Here is an 18,472-nt window from a genome sequence, read left to right on the forward strand (position 1 = left end):
ACCGTGCTCTTCCTGTTGTTACCAAACCATGACAACAGTTGGGGCATGGTTATCTGTAGTACTGATATATACCATGCTCTTCCTGTTGTTACCAAACCATGATAACAGTTAGGGCATGGTTATCTATAGTACTCATATTTACCATGCTCCCACTATTGTTACTGAACCACAAAAACAGACAGAACATGGTTATCTGTAATACTGATATATACCGTGCTCTTCCTGTTGTTACCAAACCATGACAACAGTTGGGGCATGGTTATCTGTAGTACTGATATATACCATGCTCTTCCTGTTGTTACCAAACCATGATAACAGTTAGGGCATGGTTATCTATAGTACTCATATTTACCATGCTCCCACTGATGTTACTGAACCACAAAAACAGCCAGAACATGGTTATCTGTAATACTGATAGATACCATGCTCTTCCTGTTGACACCAAACCACGACAACAGTTAGGGCATGGTTATCTATAGTACTCATATATATCGAAAGACAACAACAGCCAGAACATATCCATCTGTAATACTGATATAAACCATGATCTTCCTGTTGTTACCATGGTTATCTATAGTACTCATATTAACCATGCTCCCACTATTGTTACTGAACCACAAAAACAGACAGAACATGGTTATTTGTAATCCTGATATATACCATGCTCTTCCTGTTGTTACCAAACCTTGATAACAGTTAGGGCATGGTTATCTATAGTACTCATATTTACCATGCTCCCACTATTGTTACTGAACCACAAAAACAGACAGAACATGGTTATTTGTAATACTGATATATACCATGCTCTTCCTGTTGTTACCAAACCATGATAACAGTTAGGGCATGGTTATCTATAGTACTCATATTTACCATGCTCCCACTGTTGTTACTGAACCGCAAAAACAGCCAGAACATGGTTATCTATAATACTGATATATACCATGCTCTTCCTGTTGACACCAAACCACGACAACAGTTAAGGCATGGTTATCTACAGTACTCGTATATATATCGAAAGACAACAACAGCCAGAACATATTCATCTGTAATACTGATAAAAACCATGATCTTGCTGTTGTTACCAAACCATGATAACAGTTAGGGCATGGTTATCTATAGTACTCATATTTACCATGCTCCCACTAGTGTTACTGAACCACAAAAACAGACAGAACATGGTTATCTGTCATACTGATATATACCGTGCTCTTCCTTTTGTTACCAAACCATGACAACAATTGGGGCATGGTTATCTATAGTACTCATATTTACCATGCTCCCACTGTTGTTACTGAACCACAACAACAGTCAGAACATGTTCATCTATAATACTGATATGTACCATGCTCGTCCTGCTGTCACCAAACCATAACAACAGTTAGGGCATGGTTATCCATGGTACTCATATTTCCCGTGATCCAGCAGTTGATATCGAACCACAACAGCTGCCAGAACATGGCCATCTGTAATACTGATATATACCATGCTCTTCCTGTTGTTACTGAACCATTATAACTGTTGGGGCATGGTTATCTAAAGTACTCATATTTACCATGCTCCCACTGTTGTTATTTAATCACAATAACAGCCAGAACATGGTCATCTGTAATGCTAATATATACCATGCTCTTCCTGTTGTTACTAAACCATGACAACAGTTGGGTCATGGTTATCTATAGTACTCATATTTACCATGCTCCCACTGTTTTTACTCAACCGTAACAACATCCAGAACATGGTTATCTGTAATACTGGTATATACCTCTTCTTGTTAATACCAAACCTTGACAACAACTGGGGCATGGCTATCTTGTTTTCTACAATACTCATATTTACCGTGATCAAGCTGTTATCACTGGACCACAACAACCGCCAGGACATGGTTATCTGTAATACTGATATATACCGTGCTCTTTCTGTTGATACTTAACCATGACAACAGTTGGGGCATGGTTATCGATAGTACTCATACTTATCGTGCTTCCACTGTCGCTATCAAACCATCACTACAGCTGGGGCTGCACATTTTTCTCACCCTGTGACACATGAATAACTATAGTACTGATATATACCATGCTACTGCTAGAGTTAACTAGGCTTCAGCTTTTGTTATCGAATAATATCAACAGTTGGGACATTGTTAACTACAGTGCATGAACGGATATATGCAAACTCTAGCTGTTGTTATCAAACCACGACAGGAGTCGGTACATGGTTAATTATATTATTCATGTATACCATGTTTCGTCTGTTGCTTCTAGTGCATTATATACAACTGTTGTATCATGGTTTAATCTAGTACTGATATATACATGTACCATGCTCCAACTGTACTTAACCGAATCGCGACAACAAGTCGAACATGGTTATCTATAGTACCCATATATCATGTTACAGTTGTTGCTACTGAACCATAACTACAGTTTGAGCATGGATGATTATAGCACTAATAAATACCATGATCCAGATGTCGGAACCAAAAGATAATAGGTAAGGGTAGATTTCTCAGAAGCACAGAGCATCAAAACACAACCCCAGAGCTACGCATTTGCATAGTAGTCCCACAACAAAAATAAGCTGTAATGGAAATATATTTCAGACGGATTCAACCAACTCAACTGTCATGGCATAGTTATCCAAAATAGTCATATATATTATGCACCACCTGAGGCATTGGAAACTATAATATTGATATATACCATGTTTCAGCTTTTGTTATCGAATCATTAGTACAGTTTGGAAATGGGTATAAATTCTTTTGGTAATTACCATTCTCCAGCTGGGTTTACGGGGCAACAGTCAGAACATGGATATATAATATATAAACCATGCTCCAGTCGCAAAAGCAACAATTGGCACAGTATTAACTATAGTACATGTACTGTTATGTGCAAACTCTAGCTGTTGTAACCTAACCACGGCAAGAGTCAATGTATGGTTATCTAAGATACTCAGATATACTATGCTCCAGCTGTAATTAACGTGAATAACTATACTAATGATACATACCATGCTACAGTTAATGTTAAATAAGCTGGGCTTCTGATTTTGCTATCGAACGATAGCAACATTTGGGACATATGTTACCATGTTCCAGCTGTTGCTACTGGAGCATTACAACTGTTAGGTCATTGTTAACTATAGTACCCAAATATACCGCTCTCCCGCTGATGCTACCGAACCACGACACTGGCTAAAACATGGTTAACAGTTGGGGCATGGTTACCTATAGTAGTCATATATACCGTGCTCAATCTGTTGCTACCGAACCATCACTACAGTTTGCTACTGGAGCATTACAACTGTTAGGTCATGGTTAAAGGTCCATTACTAAGGGAAAGTGATTTTTTTTTCGCCAGTGCATAGACTTCTGCAAGACACTAAATAATGAAGATTGACAGGTCAAAATTTAAAGAAGGTCTTTGGAACTCAAAGAAATGTATGTGTATTATGTTGAAATTTCAATGAATCGACAGAATGACCCCCAAGGTCTTTTTAACGTTCTTCATACTTCATAGAAAAATAATTGTACATATACTGCGATTTATTTCGAATTTCTACATACCAACTTTCATTTTCCAATAAAATGAAATAGTTTCTGTGCTTTTTAAAAGAAATTAAAATGTTCACTTTCCTTAGTATTGGACCTTTAACTATAGTACTGATATATATAATGCTCCAGCTGTTGTCACCAAACAATGACAACAGTTAGGGCATGTTTATCTATAGTACTCATATATACCGTGCTCAGTCTGTTGCTACCGAACCATCACCACAGTTTGCTACTGGAGCATTACAACTGTTAGGTCATGGTTAACTATAGTACTGATATAAATAACGCTCCAGCTGTTGTCACCAAACAATGACAACAGTTATGGCATGGTTATCTATAGTACTCATATATACAGTGCTCAATCTGTTGCTACCGAACCATTACTACAGTTTGGTTAAGGTTAACTATTATACTGATAAATACTATGCTCTGCCTGTTGTTATCGAACCATGGTAACAGTTTGGGCATGGTTATCTATAGCACTTATAATTACCGTCCTCAAGCTGTTGTTACTGAACCATCAGTACAGTTGGAGCATGGATATACTATAGTATTGGTATTTGCCCTGCTCCGCTGAGGTAACAGAAACACAACAATGGTTGGAGCATGGTGAACATAGTAATGATATATACCATGCCCCAGCTGTTGTTATCTAACCAGGACAACAGTCGGAGCATAGCTATCTAAAATACTCATATATACCATGTTCCAGCTACATGATGCTTTTGAAGTACAAAAATATGCGGAGCATGTTATCCATAGTACTCACAGATACCATGGGTCAGCCGTAGCTATCGAACCATGACAACAGTTAGGGCATGGTTATCTATAATACTGATACAAACAAGGAAGAATATCCAACAGGGAAAGCCATGTTCCAAATAACGCAGCCTCAAACCATACTTGTCTGCACTTAAGTTACTGTTTCTTTCTAGTTTTGATAACAGTCGTGAATGTTTACATAGAGTAAGACTACGCACTATTGCCGTAAAAACGACTTATAAACATACTTCATGACTTGTGCGGCTTCGGGTCTGAAATTAGTGTTGAACTCTAACAATAATTTCTTTCCCTTCTATACAAAACTGTCCGAAGTGTCTTGTCGATCTTGTTTCCGAAAACGAGGAAGAAGTAAAATATTCAAAGTCGTCAATGGCATTTTTTGCTGCCTCAACAGACACAAATGAATCGTAATAAAGATTCATTCTTCATAGAGAATTCCTCATCCCATTCCATGATGTTAATTGAAAACAGAAAATAGGCTAGTTATCTAAAAATAGACTTTTATTTGGGATGGCTATATTTAGATGGCTATTTTAACACGATATTTGCACATGCGCATAACAATACCATGCGTGGCCTGTTGTCGTTATCCCTCTCCCATCTGAACAGAGGTGTTGGCATTATTTTGTGATTACACACACTTATGTTAAAAATGTCATTATTTTAATATTTTCTGTAAGTTTGACATTATTTTTGTCAATATAAAGTTTATAGCAATTTAAATTCTCTTTCTGATGATACAAAATTTATTGTAGTTTCTCTTCGAGTTTCGAAGATATAAAGTGTTAAAGTACGGGAATATATATTTTTAGGCATAAAATTCTGTTTTGGATTACTTTCACATTGAAATTCATATACAATTTCATTTTGATGTTTCAAAGTTTGATTTATAGTTAACAGACTTATCTTCCGAATCGGAATCAGTAAGTATTTATACAAAAAAACAACCATCAAACTGAATAAAACTACAAAAATAACGGATCGCAAAATTTCTGAAAGTGCAAAAAGATCGCCGAGATCGAGTGTCGTAACCGACTACAGTATTCTTGTGCTAAAAATTAAAATATTTTTAGGATAATATTACGTAATATTTTGATGATCAAACGTCGGTACATCACGGGTGATTTCCGCTGCAATTAACTCTTGGGGTGTCATAAAATATTTGAAAGCCGTGGTCCTTCTGTTTTGATTAACAGTTCCCGTTATGTAAGGCCATAAATTCCAAGCCATCCTATACACAAATTGTTGTTTAGGGGAAATCTGCATGTATCACGTGTGACCTTCATGACCTAACACATTTAAAAATACTTTGATGTTAAATGGTTGTTATTTTTAGAACGAGGAAAGCCCGCGAACCGGCCAGTTGCAAGCAGTTTTCTCAGTAATTTTCCATGACGTAGCGTCGTGCACATGTAGGAAAAAACCCCGGTGTCTTTCTTTGCAAAGTACTCGATAAATTTAAATAGTAACCACATGATCTTGTACATAAATAATGATGACGAAATCCCATATTTTGAGTTAGTAAACATCCGGAATTTGTTTCTTTAAGAAAAGAACGAAAATAAAGCGATTGATTATGAGACACGGGATAAAACGATTCTGTTCAAATGGCCGTTAATTGGTATAATACGTTTCTATTGGGGAACCGATAGACACGGGTCAATACGTTTCTGTTTGGTAATCGATAGATACGGTGATAAACGTATCGATGTGGGAAAGGGTTAAAACAACAGCTGGGAAGAATCTTATTCCCCACATTTGAAGAACACTGTTTGTCAGATCTTACACCCATGGATATGATTTTACACTCAGCAGCTATCAAGCATCTTGGCTGATTATGGACCAACCAACTATGACAACATCCACTGCACTGTGCCTAATAAGCATGCAATTATCTTTTTAAGTGTTAGGGCCTTTTTGTAACAAGGGAGCATATCTCATGAAAAATTGGTGTCAAGAGTTATAAACCTTGTGTCATATGATGTAAATGACAATGTGAAACAACTATTTTAAGTTTAAATCAAATCCATATAGTAATAAAAGAGGTAGAGTGAAAATGCACCAAAACTTTAACCTGAAAATCCAAGTAAAAAGGGAGAATTATTCATGAAATATTGGTGCAGGAGTTATGGCCCTTGTGTAATATGATGTGGGTGATGATGAGGAATAACTATTTTAAGTTTGAAGCAAGTCCATCAAGTAAGAACAGAGATAAAGTGAAAGTGAATCAAAACTTTAACCAAGGAGTGGACGCAGACACTGGGTCGAGTAGGATAGCTCTCCTTAAATTTCAAATAGTCAAACTAAAAGACTACATGTTAAATTGTTACATAACTGAAATCCTGTTGAGAACTGTTATTAAAACCTATGTCAACATTATATAAAGAAATACTGACTGTGTAAAACATGAAGGCCTATTCGGTTGACAAGCTGTCTCTGGTCCTCTATTACGACATCAGTACCATACAGGGATGTCAGACTGCTAATACGTACTATAGAAGGTGGGGAACCAGGGCTGCTGAAATCTCCAGTTGATGAGTCTGGACTCACTGTAGGACTCTGTAACTGGCATGCTTGCAATAATTCCTGGAGAATAAGAAATTGTGAATACTCATCAATGTTTAAACATGTTTATCTCTTGAACTAATCAAAACTGGATTATCTATTCAAGGTTTAATTAGGGGTAAGTCTTTGACAACAAGAGGATCATTGACCCTAAAGCGCTCACCTGTGTACAAGGCTTCAAGTGTGTTTGTATAACGTAAAGGTACAAGTACAGAGTTAGGTTTCTTCTGTGATAGCCTATATTATATACATGTCACATACATTTTTTAACCTAGGGCAATAATTTGAACAATAATGGTAGACAGTACAACTCTGATATCATACTCCAAATATCAAGGCTCCAGCTATTATTGATTCAGAGAAGAAGATTTTCAAAGTTTCTTATTGTAAGCCTATAGCAAGTACATGTCACACACAGAGGCGTGGCCACTTTTGACCTTAGGGCAATAATTTGGTCAATTATTGTACAGAGTCAAACCCTTATATCACATGCCAAATATCAAAGCTCTAGAGAAAAAGACTTTTAAAGTGTGATAGCTGAAAACCTATTTTTAACCAAAAAGAACCATTTGAACAACTTTGAAAGAGGGCTACCTAGAGATCATTTGTGTAAAGTTTTCCTTCAACCTACATTCAGTGGTTGAAGGAGATGGTGTTTAAAGAAACTGTTAATGAAAAGAGACCACACCCTCTGGCGGCCATGTTTTTTGACAAATCAGCATACATGTGATGTGTTCAGAATCCCAAAACTGCAGGTCTGCTATTTTTCAGCTGGAGTTGGGGGTCTCAAAACTGGAGGTTTTTTATCGACATAAATGAAATGCGCGAATGCAAAACTTAAGAGACAAAATCCAAAATTTTATGTTATTTTCCATCTACTTTTAACCTCAAAAACCTAAAAGGATCAAATTCAAATATATTGTATTTTAACAACTTTTAACAAGTAGTACATTAATTTTTAAGTTTTACTGGTAGACATTCAAATGAATTACAAATTCAAGGTATCCCCCTATAATGAAATTTAGAGAATTTATTTTTCAAGATTTCCTTTCTGGGTGGCTGATTTTTAATAGTCCTTGCAAAAGTAGAATAAACTTTCGTTTATACTCCACTTACCTAGCAGGTTTTCACCACAGTTACAACTATACTGTCCAAAAAGTAGAGTGTGTGTGTTCGGGTGAAAAAATCTGGTCGCGAAAATATATTACATTTGATTTTAATGGTATAAAAACTATCTGTCAACAAGGTTTTGGTACTTTATTCAATAAATGTTGATGTATAAATGTGTTTTGGGAGGTTTTTACATACAAAACATAAGATTTTCTGGCAGAATCATGCATTTTATTTTTATCGATGCACAGACAACATTCATGTTCTAAAAATAGTAATGGGTTTGTTTTTCCAATTTATGTGATTTTATTACGGAAGAAAACGTTGTTTGAATAATGAAAAATTCATTTCAGCTGGGAATTATTACTTATGACTGGGTGATTTTAGCTTCAAATTGGTAAAAAATGGAGCCTAATTGGCATTGAGAATGGGCCGATATTCAGCTCCGCGAGACAGGTGGATAAAAGCCCTGCTTGTCTAATCCCTTATCAAAACCAAACAATTAATCATGTTATCAAACATCACCTGTGGAAAACAACTCTTTCCTCCAGCTACATGTGTGTCAAACATGTATAATACACAACAGTCGGTGACGCTTTGATATACCGTGTAAACGGGAGACAATCAAAATCCCCTTGATCAAAATCCCCTAGACTGAAAAATGACAGGGTGTTACAAAATCCCCTTCATACTTTTGCAGGGGGTATCATAATCCCCTCTGTGATGAAGGGGATTTTGTAACACCCAGTCATTTTTCAGTGGAGGGGATTTTGATCAAGGGGATTTTGATATACACTCCGTGTAAACACGTCTGGCAGTCCTCTGTGATTATCAACCCGGGAGAAAAACGGGAGAATTATGGTTTTGGTCGGGAGACGGTTCAAGGCAAGGTGAAAGAATCGGGATTTTGACCCTCCCGCGCGGGAGATCACATGTATGGAATCAGAAACATTTGAACAAGATTTGTTGGAGGTCAAACAAGGACAATTTGTGTGAAATTATTTTAAAATCGAGCTAACAGTTTTATACAAGAAGATTTTCTAAGTTTCTACTATAAACATATATGGAAAAGTGAAGACTCAGAATAATTTGAATAATCTTGGTAGAGGGTCACATAAAGACCATTTGTGTGAAATTATTTTAAAATCAGGCCAGCAGTTTCACACAAGAAGATTTTTTAAATGTCCACTATATACATATAGGGAAAAGTGACCACGTCCCCTAGCGGCCATGTTTTTTGATGAATCAGTATAATTTGAACAATCTTGGTAGAAGGTGCCAGAAGGACCATTTGTGTGAAATTATTTCAAAATCGGACAATTGGTTGTTTCAAGATTTTTCTATTTTTAGCTCTGGCAGCCCCTATGTGCAACCAAGCGGAACCGTTTGAACATATTTGGTAGAGGACCACCCAAGGAACACCCAGGCCATGTTTCATCAAAATCCATTCAGTGGTTTTGGAGGAGATGTTGTTTAAACACAATTGTTGATGATGGATGGACACACGACACACTTCGTGCTCAGGTGAGTTAAAAATAGAAAGCAAAAAAAGTAATTGTCCACAAAAAACAGGAAAGATGACAATTATGACCATGCTCATATCAGTCATGACTGCTGGTAAATGTCATATTTTCTGGAATTTTTGTCTTACATGTTCAAACAAGAGGGACATGATGACCCTAAATCGCTCACCTGAGTAATATGAGCCACATGTTTCAAATGGCTAAATGATGCTAAAATATTAGAAAGTAGGTCAGTAGGTTACATTCATGGTCAATGAAAGTCAGTTTTAAGATCGGTGTGCAAAACTGTTTATGTCATCCAAATTTCAAGGCTGTATCTTAAAAAGCAAGAAATCAGGTCAGTAGGTCAAGGTCACAGTAAGGTGACCCGAAATCACTTGGGTACATCAGGTAGATATAATTAAACAGTCTAGGAAATATGATCTGATAGTTTTTCAAGTATTTTGTCCTATATAACTCATATAACAAGTGACCCCCAGGGCGGGGCTTCTTTTCACCCCAGGGATATAATTTGAACAATCCTGTTAGAGGTCCACTAGGCAATGCTACATACCAAATATCAAAGGCCTAGGCCTTGAACATTCAGACAAGAAGATTTTTATTTTTTTCCCTATATAAATCTATGTTAAACTTGGGACTCCCTGGGCAGGGCCTCTTTTCACCCAAGGGTAATAATTTGAACAATTTTGGTAGAGGACCACAAGGCAATGCAACACACCAAATATCAAAAGCCTAGGCCTTGCAGTTTCAGACAAGAAGATTTTTAAACTTTTCTCCTATATAAGTCTATGTAAAACTTGGGACCCCCAGGGTGGGGCCTCTTTTCACCCCAGGGGCACAATTTGAACAATCTTCATAGAGGACCACATGGCAATGCTACATACAAAATATCAAAGGCCTAGGTTTGTAGTTTCAGACAAGAAGATTTTTGAAGGTTTTTCCTATATAAGTCTATGTAAAACTTGGGACACCCGGCGCGGGGCCTCTTTTCATCCTAGGGTTACAATTTGAACAATCTTCACAGAGGACCATTAGATGATGTCACATGCCAAATATCAAGGCTCTATGCCTTGCAGTTTTCCAAAAGAAGATTTTTAAAGTTTTTCCTTTCAGTTGCCATGGCAACCAGAGTTCTGCATGGAATGAAATTCTTTGAACAATTTTGAAAGGGGACCACCCAAGGATCATTCCTGTGAAGTTTGGTGTAATTCTGCCCAGTGGTTTTCAAGAAGAAGATTTTTTTAGAAAATGTTGACGGACACACGACGCACGACGGACACAAAAGCTCACCATGAGCCTTTGGCTCAGGTGAGCTAAAAATAGGCAAATGCCTTAGAAGTACACATGATTAAGATAACAACAACTAATTCAGTTTTAAATGTTAGTATTTCAACAAATATATGGTGAAATGTTGTTACTGAATAGCAGCTTTTGATTAGTTGAACAAGTAACAATTTTTATGACCTAATTTAAGCCTCCCATAAATACAGATTTTACTCACTGTGTAATTAATAATTTTCAGATGTAGCAAGAGCTGGAGTTTTTGTAAGGTAAGTTTTATCATCAGTGTATTTAAGAAACTGATGGATAAGAAACATCGAATTCTGTCTGGAAACTGGTTCCTAGCCAGTAACTTTAATGAAAATTGAAATAGTATTTTCAAGTTTAGCCTGTTATTGAATAAACAGGTCTACTTAAAACTGGCAACAAATTAAACAAAAAGCGGACTGCTTCATAAAAATACAAGTTACCTTCATGGAAAAGGGTTGTGCAAAATCAACTCTTACATTGCCATAGTGATTTCTCACCACTGACCAAATCCCTCTAATAGCACCAAAAAAGGATTCTTTTTTCTTGGCAACTCCCTGTAATGATCAAACAGTAAAATGTTTTATGAATATCATATAAGAAAGTGAAAGAAAACTGCAATACATACCTTAAACATAACCTCATCTGCTCATTAGAGACAAGGTTGGGGTGAGTAAGGATAGTGCAACCCCCACTCCATCATAAAACAAGAAAATATCAGTAAAAACAAGAGGGTCATGATGACCCTGAATTGCTCACCCGAATAATAAAGCCACATGTTTCAAATGGCAAACTGATGCTAAAATATTAGAAAGTAGGTCAGTAGTTCACATTCATGGTCACTGAAAGTCAGATTTAAGATAAGTGTGCAAACCTGAACATGTCATCCAAATTTCAAGGCTGTATAAAAAAACAAGAAAGTAGGTCAGTAGGTCAAGGTCACAGTCAAGTGGGTCCAATAACTTGGGGTCATCAGGTAATTATAATTAAGCAGTCTAGGAAATACAATCTGATAATATTTGAAGTATTTATTCCTATATAACTCATATAACAAGTGAACCCCAGGGCTGGGCCTCTTTTCACCCCAGGGGACAATTTGAACAATTTTGGTAGAGGACCACAAGGCAATGCAACATATCAAATATGAAAAGCCTAGGCCTTGCAGTTTCAGACAAGAAGATTTTTAATTTTTCTATATGTATGTAAAACTTGAGATCGCCCCGTGGCAGGGCCTCTTTTCACCCCAGGGTTATAATTTGAACAACTTTGGTAGAGGACCACAAGGGAATGCTACATACCAAATATCAAAAGCCTAGGCCTTGCAATTTCAGACAATAAGATTTTTAAAGTTTTTTCCTATACAAGTATATATAAAATTGGGACCCCCCGGGGTAGGGCCTCTTTTCACTCCAGGGTTATAATTTGAATAATTTTGGTAGAGGACCACAAGGCAATGCTACATACCAAATATCAAAGGCCTAGGTCTTGTGGTTTTAGACAAGAAGATTTTTAAAGTTTTTCCTATATAAGTCTATGTAAAACTTGAGATCCTACTGGGGCGGGGCCTCTTTTCATCCCAGGGTTATAATTTGAATAATTTTGGTAGAGGACCACAAGGCAATACTACATACCAAATATCAAAGGCCTAGGTCTTGTGGTTTTAGACAAGAAGATTTTTAAAGTTTTTTCCTATGTAAGTCTATGTAAAACTTGTGACCCCTGGGGCAGGGCCTCTTTTCACCCTAGGGGCACAATTTGAACAATTTCATAAAGGACCATTAGATGATGTCACAAGCAAAATATCAAGGCTCTAAGCCTTGCGGTTTTGGAAAAGAAGATTTTTAAAGTTTTTCCTTTTGGTTGCCATGGTAACCAGAATTCTGCATGGAATTCAATTCTTTTAACAATTTCGAAAGGGGACCATATAAGGATCATTCCTGTGAAGTTTAGTGTAATTCTGCCCTGTGGTTTTCAAGAAGAAGATTTTTTTTAGAAAATGTTGATGGACGGACGGACGACGCACGTCGCACGACGGACATTGAGCAGTCACAAAAGCTCACCATGAGCCTTTGGCACAGGTGAGCTAACAATGGATGCTCCCTGAAATATGATTACTGCATATTAAAAGAACAAAAGTGGAAATAACTGACTGGGCACATATAGTTTACTAATGTTCAATAATCAAAGGGCAATATCTCATTGAAAATCAATCAACCGGAACATGAAGAAAATATGTGCTCCTCCTCTTGAGAGTGAAGCATCCTATAAATCTTCACTGATTACCAGCCAGTGGTTGCTAAGAAATACTCCAGACAAGAAATGGTACTATAGTATACTAATGTTGAATAATCAAAGGACAATAACTCAGTGAAAAATCATCAGACCTGAATAAGAAGAAAATGTGCGCATTTCCTCTTAGGAGTGAAGCTTTCTATGAAGTTTTGATGAATTCTAGCAAATGGTACTATAGTATACTATTTTAATACTTAAAGGGCAATAAGTCAGTGAAAATTCATCTGACTGCAGCAAAAAAGGTAATATGCATACCCTGAAATCCTGAAAATAAGCCATGGCTTATTAAAAATTTTCGTAAGGATTTGGTGGCTTATTATCAAGACCGGCTTATTTTTGAGTCCGGCGAACTTTTGACTACATATATCCGGTAACGGTTTAAAAACCAGCGTATTTACGAGTACCAAAATACTGCAGATACGGATGTCATATTTTTTGCTTTTTAGCAAAAACATTGACGTCGGTAAATACTTATACTTCTGACATACCTGTTTTGTTACAATTTGTTACAATTTCTTATGATGCTAACAGATAATTACCCAATAAAAAGTTTTGTCTGGCCTAATAAACAAAACCTACGCTTTAATCGCCCAAGGGGTATGAATAACTTACACAATACCTGATAAACCCCGCATTGTGTTATCAATTTAACCAGGTGTACAGAGCGTTTTATAGGCTTTCTTATAAGTACATGTACACTGGTGTTTTACAAGGTGACTGTCTGCTGATTTAAACAATTGACCCTAAAGCGCTCACCTGTGTACAAGGCTTCAAGTGTGTCTGTAAAAGTACAGAGTTATGTTTCTTCTATGTTAGCCTACATTATATACATGTCACACACATTTTTGAACCTAGGGCAATAATTTGAATAATTACAACAGAAATTACAAATCTGATATCACAAGCAAAATATCAAGGCTCTAGCTATTGTTGATTCAGAGAAGAAGATTTTCAATGTTTCTTAGACCATGCACTACCATTTCCCACCAATCGCTGGCCAGTATTTTGATTGTATAAATCGAATAGACACAGTATATCGTTGTCTAATAATCCTTTAAATGGGTATAAATTTATCAAGCCGAGTGAGAACATATCATAATATAATTAATCGTGAGGCCAGAAAATAAATAGCTTAATGTGACCCAGTGTAAAAACGTATTGCATAAACGCCTCAAGATAATTTACAAAGAATGAAATAAAATTAAAATAAAACAACAGAAAACGAATGCTAGTAATCTATTACATATAAATATACCAGTTTTATGAGAGGAAAGCATTATGTCTTTATATTCTATTGTAATACAAAATCCTTTGAACTGATGACTTATGTCCCTGCAAAAAGTATTTCACTTAAGGTATATGTTTATTTCATTGAAGTTACAAATTAATGGAAATTTTTCTGCCACATTTATTTATTACAACTGTCGTGATTGTTTCTGGCACTAATATTCCAATAGAACTTTGTGGAAAAAATTCTTCATTTGAAGGTAAAACTGTCTCCGTATTCAATTTCTTGTCGGACTGAGGATGTACAGTTGGCGGTTGAAGAGAATCGCTAACACGTTGCAGCATGGTTTCAGATGGACGTTTGTAACTTCTCACAGCTGTACTACGATGCCCGCTTCTGTCCATGATAGCTTGTTCGTCATAGTTTTGTTCGTACATACGCGTGCAAAGGGTTACTTTTCCGGAGTGATTTCTTATGTTTCTGCCTGAACAGTCAATCAGTGCATCAGAAAACATGGATTTCATATATTTTCCAAGTGTATTTATTCCAATGTTTTGTTTAGAAAAATTTAAGGCCCCGCCAACATTATTTGGCAACGGTTTTCTGTACAATGGGCCTGTTGGTGGGATACTCTGAAGGTACTTTTCAAAATAATTTTACCACACATCTGGGATTTTCAGGACTTTCAAATTGCTTGATCTTTTTAGGTTCAACTTTTCTTTGATTTAAGCCGCCTTGCACATTTTTTGAATTCCTACCCAAAAAGTATAAACCTTGCGTCCAGACTCCATAGTAATACTATACTGGTTAACATCAAGATTCCTGTGTTCATCGCCACCCCGAAAACCAAAAACTTTGCAGTTGTAAAAGAAAACACCGTAACTTAAAGCCTGTGCATTGCTGTGACCAATGACTCCCTTCTCCCAAAGCTGTATCTCATCATCCTCCGACACAGGATCGGCACGGTCCTTGTGAATGCCAACACCTGTAACAAAAACTCGAGTCTGCACTTTTTTGTATTTGTGACAATGTTTAAGTAAATACTTATAACTTTGTAATTGAGTTATTTTAGCGTACTTACAAGGGCGGTTGAATTGTGGAGCAAACCCGGCGTTTCAGTCCCCAAAAATGCATTTCTTTCTCATAAAATTATTGAAGAGAAAAATTCTAAGAAATAATTACTTTGCAGATTAAATGAGCTGCACCATGAGAAAACCAACATAGTGCATTTGCGACCAGCATGGATCAAGGCAGAGTCTGGTCAGGATCCATGATGTTCACTTTCAAAGCCTATTGCAATTAGAGAAACCGTTAGCGAACAGCATGGGTCCTGACCAGATTGCGCGGATACGCAGGCTGGTCTGGATCCATGCTGGTCGCAAACGCACTATGTTGGTTTTCTCATGGTGCGGCTCAAATGTTCATCTTATGTGCATCATAGCTTAAAATTATATAATGATTTCGATTAATTATGGGGGTTTTGTTAATAACATGTCTCCCGATTGGGTATAGTTCGAGCAAAAATAGTGGAGAGAGGAAAAAAAATACAAATATTTTTTTCTACAATTCTGTATATACAAACAATAAAAGACACTCCAGATATTGTTGAATGTGTCCAAATGACCTTCAGAGTTATCTCCTTCTTATTCGGGATAGGATAAGAGTTTTAACTTAACATAAAGATGTGCCAAGCTTGAAAAAAAAGAATGTTTGAGAAGAGATTTATTGCTTTTTATATTAAAATATACAAAATCTATATCAAATACCTTCATTCGTGAGTTCTTTCATCCTACTGTCTAGCTGCTTCCTGAATTCTGAGAAATGTGCATCTTTTTTGTCCAAATTGTTTACGTTCGTTCTTCCGTAAACTTCTCGTAACTCTCTTTGAAAGGATGCTGATATGTTATACAAAGTACTTGGAGGATATGGTTTTCCATCTTTTCTCCTGCATTCAATAATGAATCTGGACATCCAATAATCCACTGCCATGAGAGATTGTGTTGAAAGTTCAACTGGAACTAAACCATTGTCTCCAACCAAAGTTTCTGCCCTCGTGTTTCTCCACTTGGCCCAGTCTTCATAGCAGGTCATCGCCCACCAGTTTTGTTTTCTAGTATTTCTAGGAATTCTATCTTCCTTTCGTTTTTTTAATTGTTCATCACTGACCACAGAAACTGACTCAAAACGTTTATTTTCTGGGATGTCAAACTTAAATAAATCCTGAATTGGCAAGAAATCAAGTTGAGTAACAGAAATATTTTCCGAATCACAAAGTTCATTCAAATCTATTTTTTCCATTTTGTACGAATTGTGAACCTAACCTAGATTTGCAACATTTAATGTCTTATATGAGCTAGGGACTAATATAAAGCATGGGATTATCTTGAGTGATCAGTGTTTAATGGTCATTCAAATTATAGCATTTACTTGATAGCATCACAATAGGTCTAAAGTTATATTTTGTGGATATTGCACGGGACAGTTTGTGTGATTACTGTATTTTATATCACGTGGTCTAAGTCGGATAGACAAACTCGTGACACGGTCACTCATTGTCTATCCTATACTTATATAAAAGCCTATAGTAAGTATATGTCAATTACAGGGGCATGGCCATTTTTTTTACCTTAGGGTATAATAATTTGGACAAGTATGGTAGAGAGTCAAATTCTTATATCACATGCCAAATATCAAAGCTCTAGAGACAAAGATTTTTGAAGTCTGATAGTTAAAAACCTATTTTTAACCAAAAAGACCCTTACGTTCAATGAACTGGAACCATTTGAACAATTTTGAAAGAGGGCTATCCGGAGAACATTTGTGTAAAGTTTCATCAAAATCCATTCAGTGGTTTTGGAGGAGATACTGTTTAAAAAAAATGTTGATGAAAAGTGACCACTCCCTCTGGCGGCCATGTTTTTTGATGAATCAGAAAAATTTGAATATTATTTGTAGAAGGTCACACAAGAACCATTTTTGCAAAATTATTTTAAAATCGGACTAGCACTTCCACACAAGAAGATTTTTAAAGTTTCCACTATATACATATAGGGAAATTTGACCACGCCCTCCGGCGGCCATGTTTTTTGACGAATCGGTATAATTTGAACAATCTTGGTAGAGGGTCACACAAGGACCATTTGTGTGAAATTATTCTAAAATCGAGCCAGCAGTTTCACACAAAAAGATTTTTTGAAGTTTCCACTATATACATATAGGGAAAAGTGACCATGCCCCCTGGCAGCCATGTTTTTTGATGAATCAGTATAATTTGAACAATCTTGGTAGAGGGTGACATAAGGACCATTTGTGTGAAATTATTTCAAAATCGGACCGTCGGTTTAGGAGATGTTGTTTGAAGATTTTTCTACTTTTAGCTCTGGCGGCCCCTTTAAGCAACCAAGCAGAATCCTTTGAACAACTTTGGTAGAGGACCAACCAAACAACATCCACAGACGCGGACACAGCGCGATCACAATACCTCACCTTCAGCACTTTGTGCTCACGTGAGCTAAAAATGGAAACTCCAAAACAAAACTGTAGGAGCTATACGTGTGAATTTAAACTGGAAGTTGTGTCACATTACAAAAGGCTGTCAGTTGGAAATATTCAAAATAAAGTGATAGACACTGCCCCACATTTTAACATGTGAGACTTTGGCTAAAAACTCAGGTGGACATAACCATCTGTTCACTGTTGAAGTTACCAAGTAACAGTTTCTCACAACTGATACAAACTGGAACAATATACACGTCACTTACCATCTGTTCATTGTTGAAGTTACCATCAAACAGTTTCTCACAACTGATACAGACTGGAACAACATACAGGTCACTCACCATCTGTTCACTGTTGAAGTTACTATGTAACAGTTTCTCACAACTGATACAAACTGGAACAAGATACAGGTCACTTACCATCTGTTCATTGTTGAAGTTACTATGTAACAGTTTCTCACAACTGATACAAACTGGAACAAGATACAGGTCACTTACCATCTGTTCATTGTTGAAGTTACTATGTAACAGTTTCTCACAACTGATACAAACTGGAACAATATACAGGTCACTCACCATCTGTTCATTGCTGAAGTTACTATGTAACAGTTTC

At 36.6% G+C, this 18,472-nt stretch overlaps 1 protein-coding gene across 3 annotated transcripts in view; it reads right to left on the reverse strand.

Annotated features, from left to right (window-relative positions):
* Positions 1 to 18,472, reverse strand: part of LOC123546991 (glycerol-3-phosphate acyltransferase 1, mitochondrial-like) — a 183,898-nt gene that overhangs the window by 56,966 nt on the left and 108,460 nt on the right. For all 3 annotated transcript variants that reach the window (XM_045333709.2, XM_045333707.2, XM_045333708.2), the window contains 2 exons: positions 11,286 to 11,399; positions 6,733 to 6,922 (listed from right to left, as the gene is read on the reverse strand). In XM_045333709.2, the coding sequence (XP_045189644.2) occupies positions 6,733 to 6,922; positions 11,286 to 11,399 (304 nt within the window). The remainder of the gene's footprint in view (positions 1 to 6,732; positions 6,923 to 11,285; positions 11,400 to 18,472) is intronic.

The sequence above is a fragment of the Mercenaria mercenaria genome, chromosome 9, assembly GCF_021730395.1.
Source record: "Mercenaria mercenaria strain notata chromosome 9, MADL_Memer_1, whole genome shotgun sequence".
NCBI classification, from domain to species: Eukaryota; Metazoa; Mollusca; class Bivalvia; order Venerida; family Veneridae; genus Mercenaria; species Mercenaria mercenaria.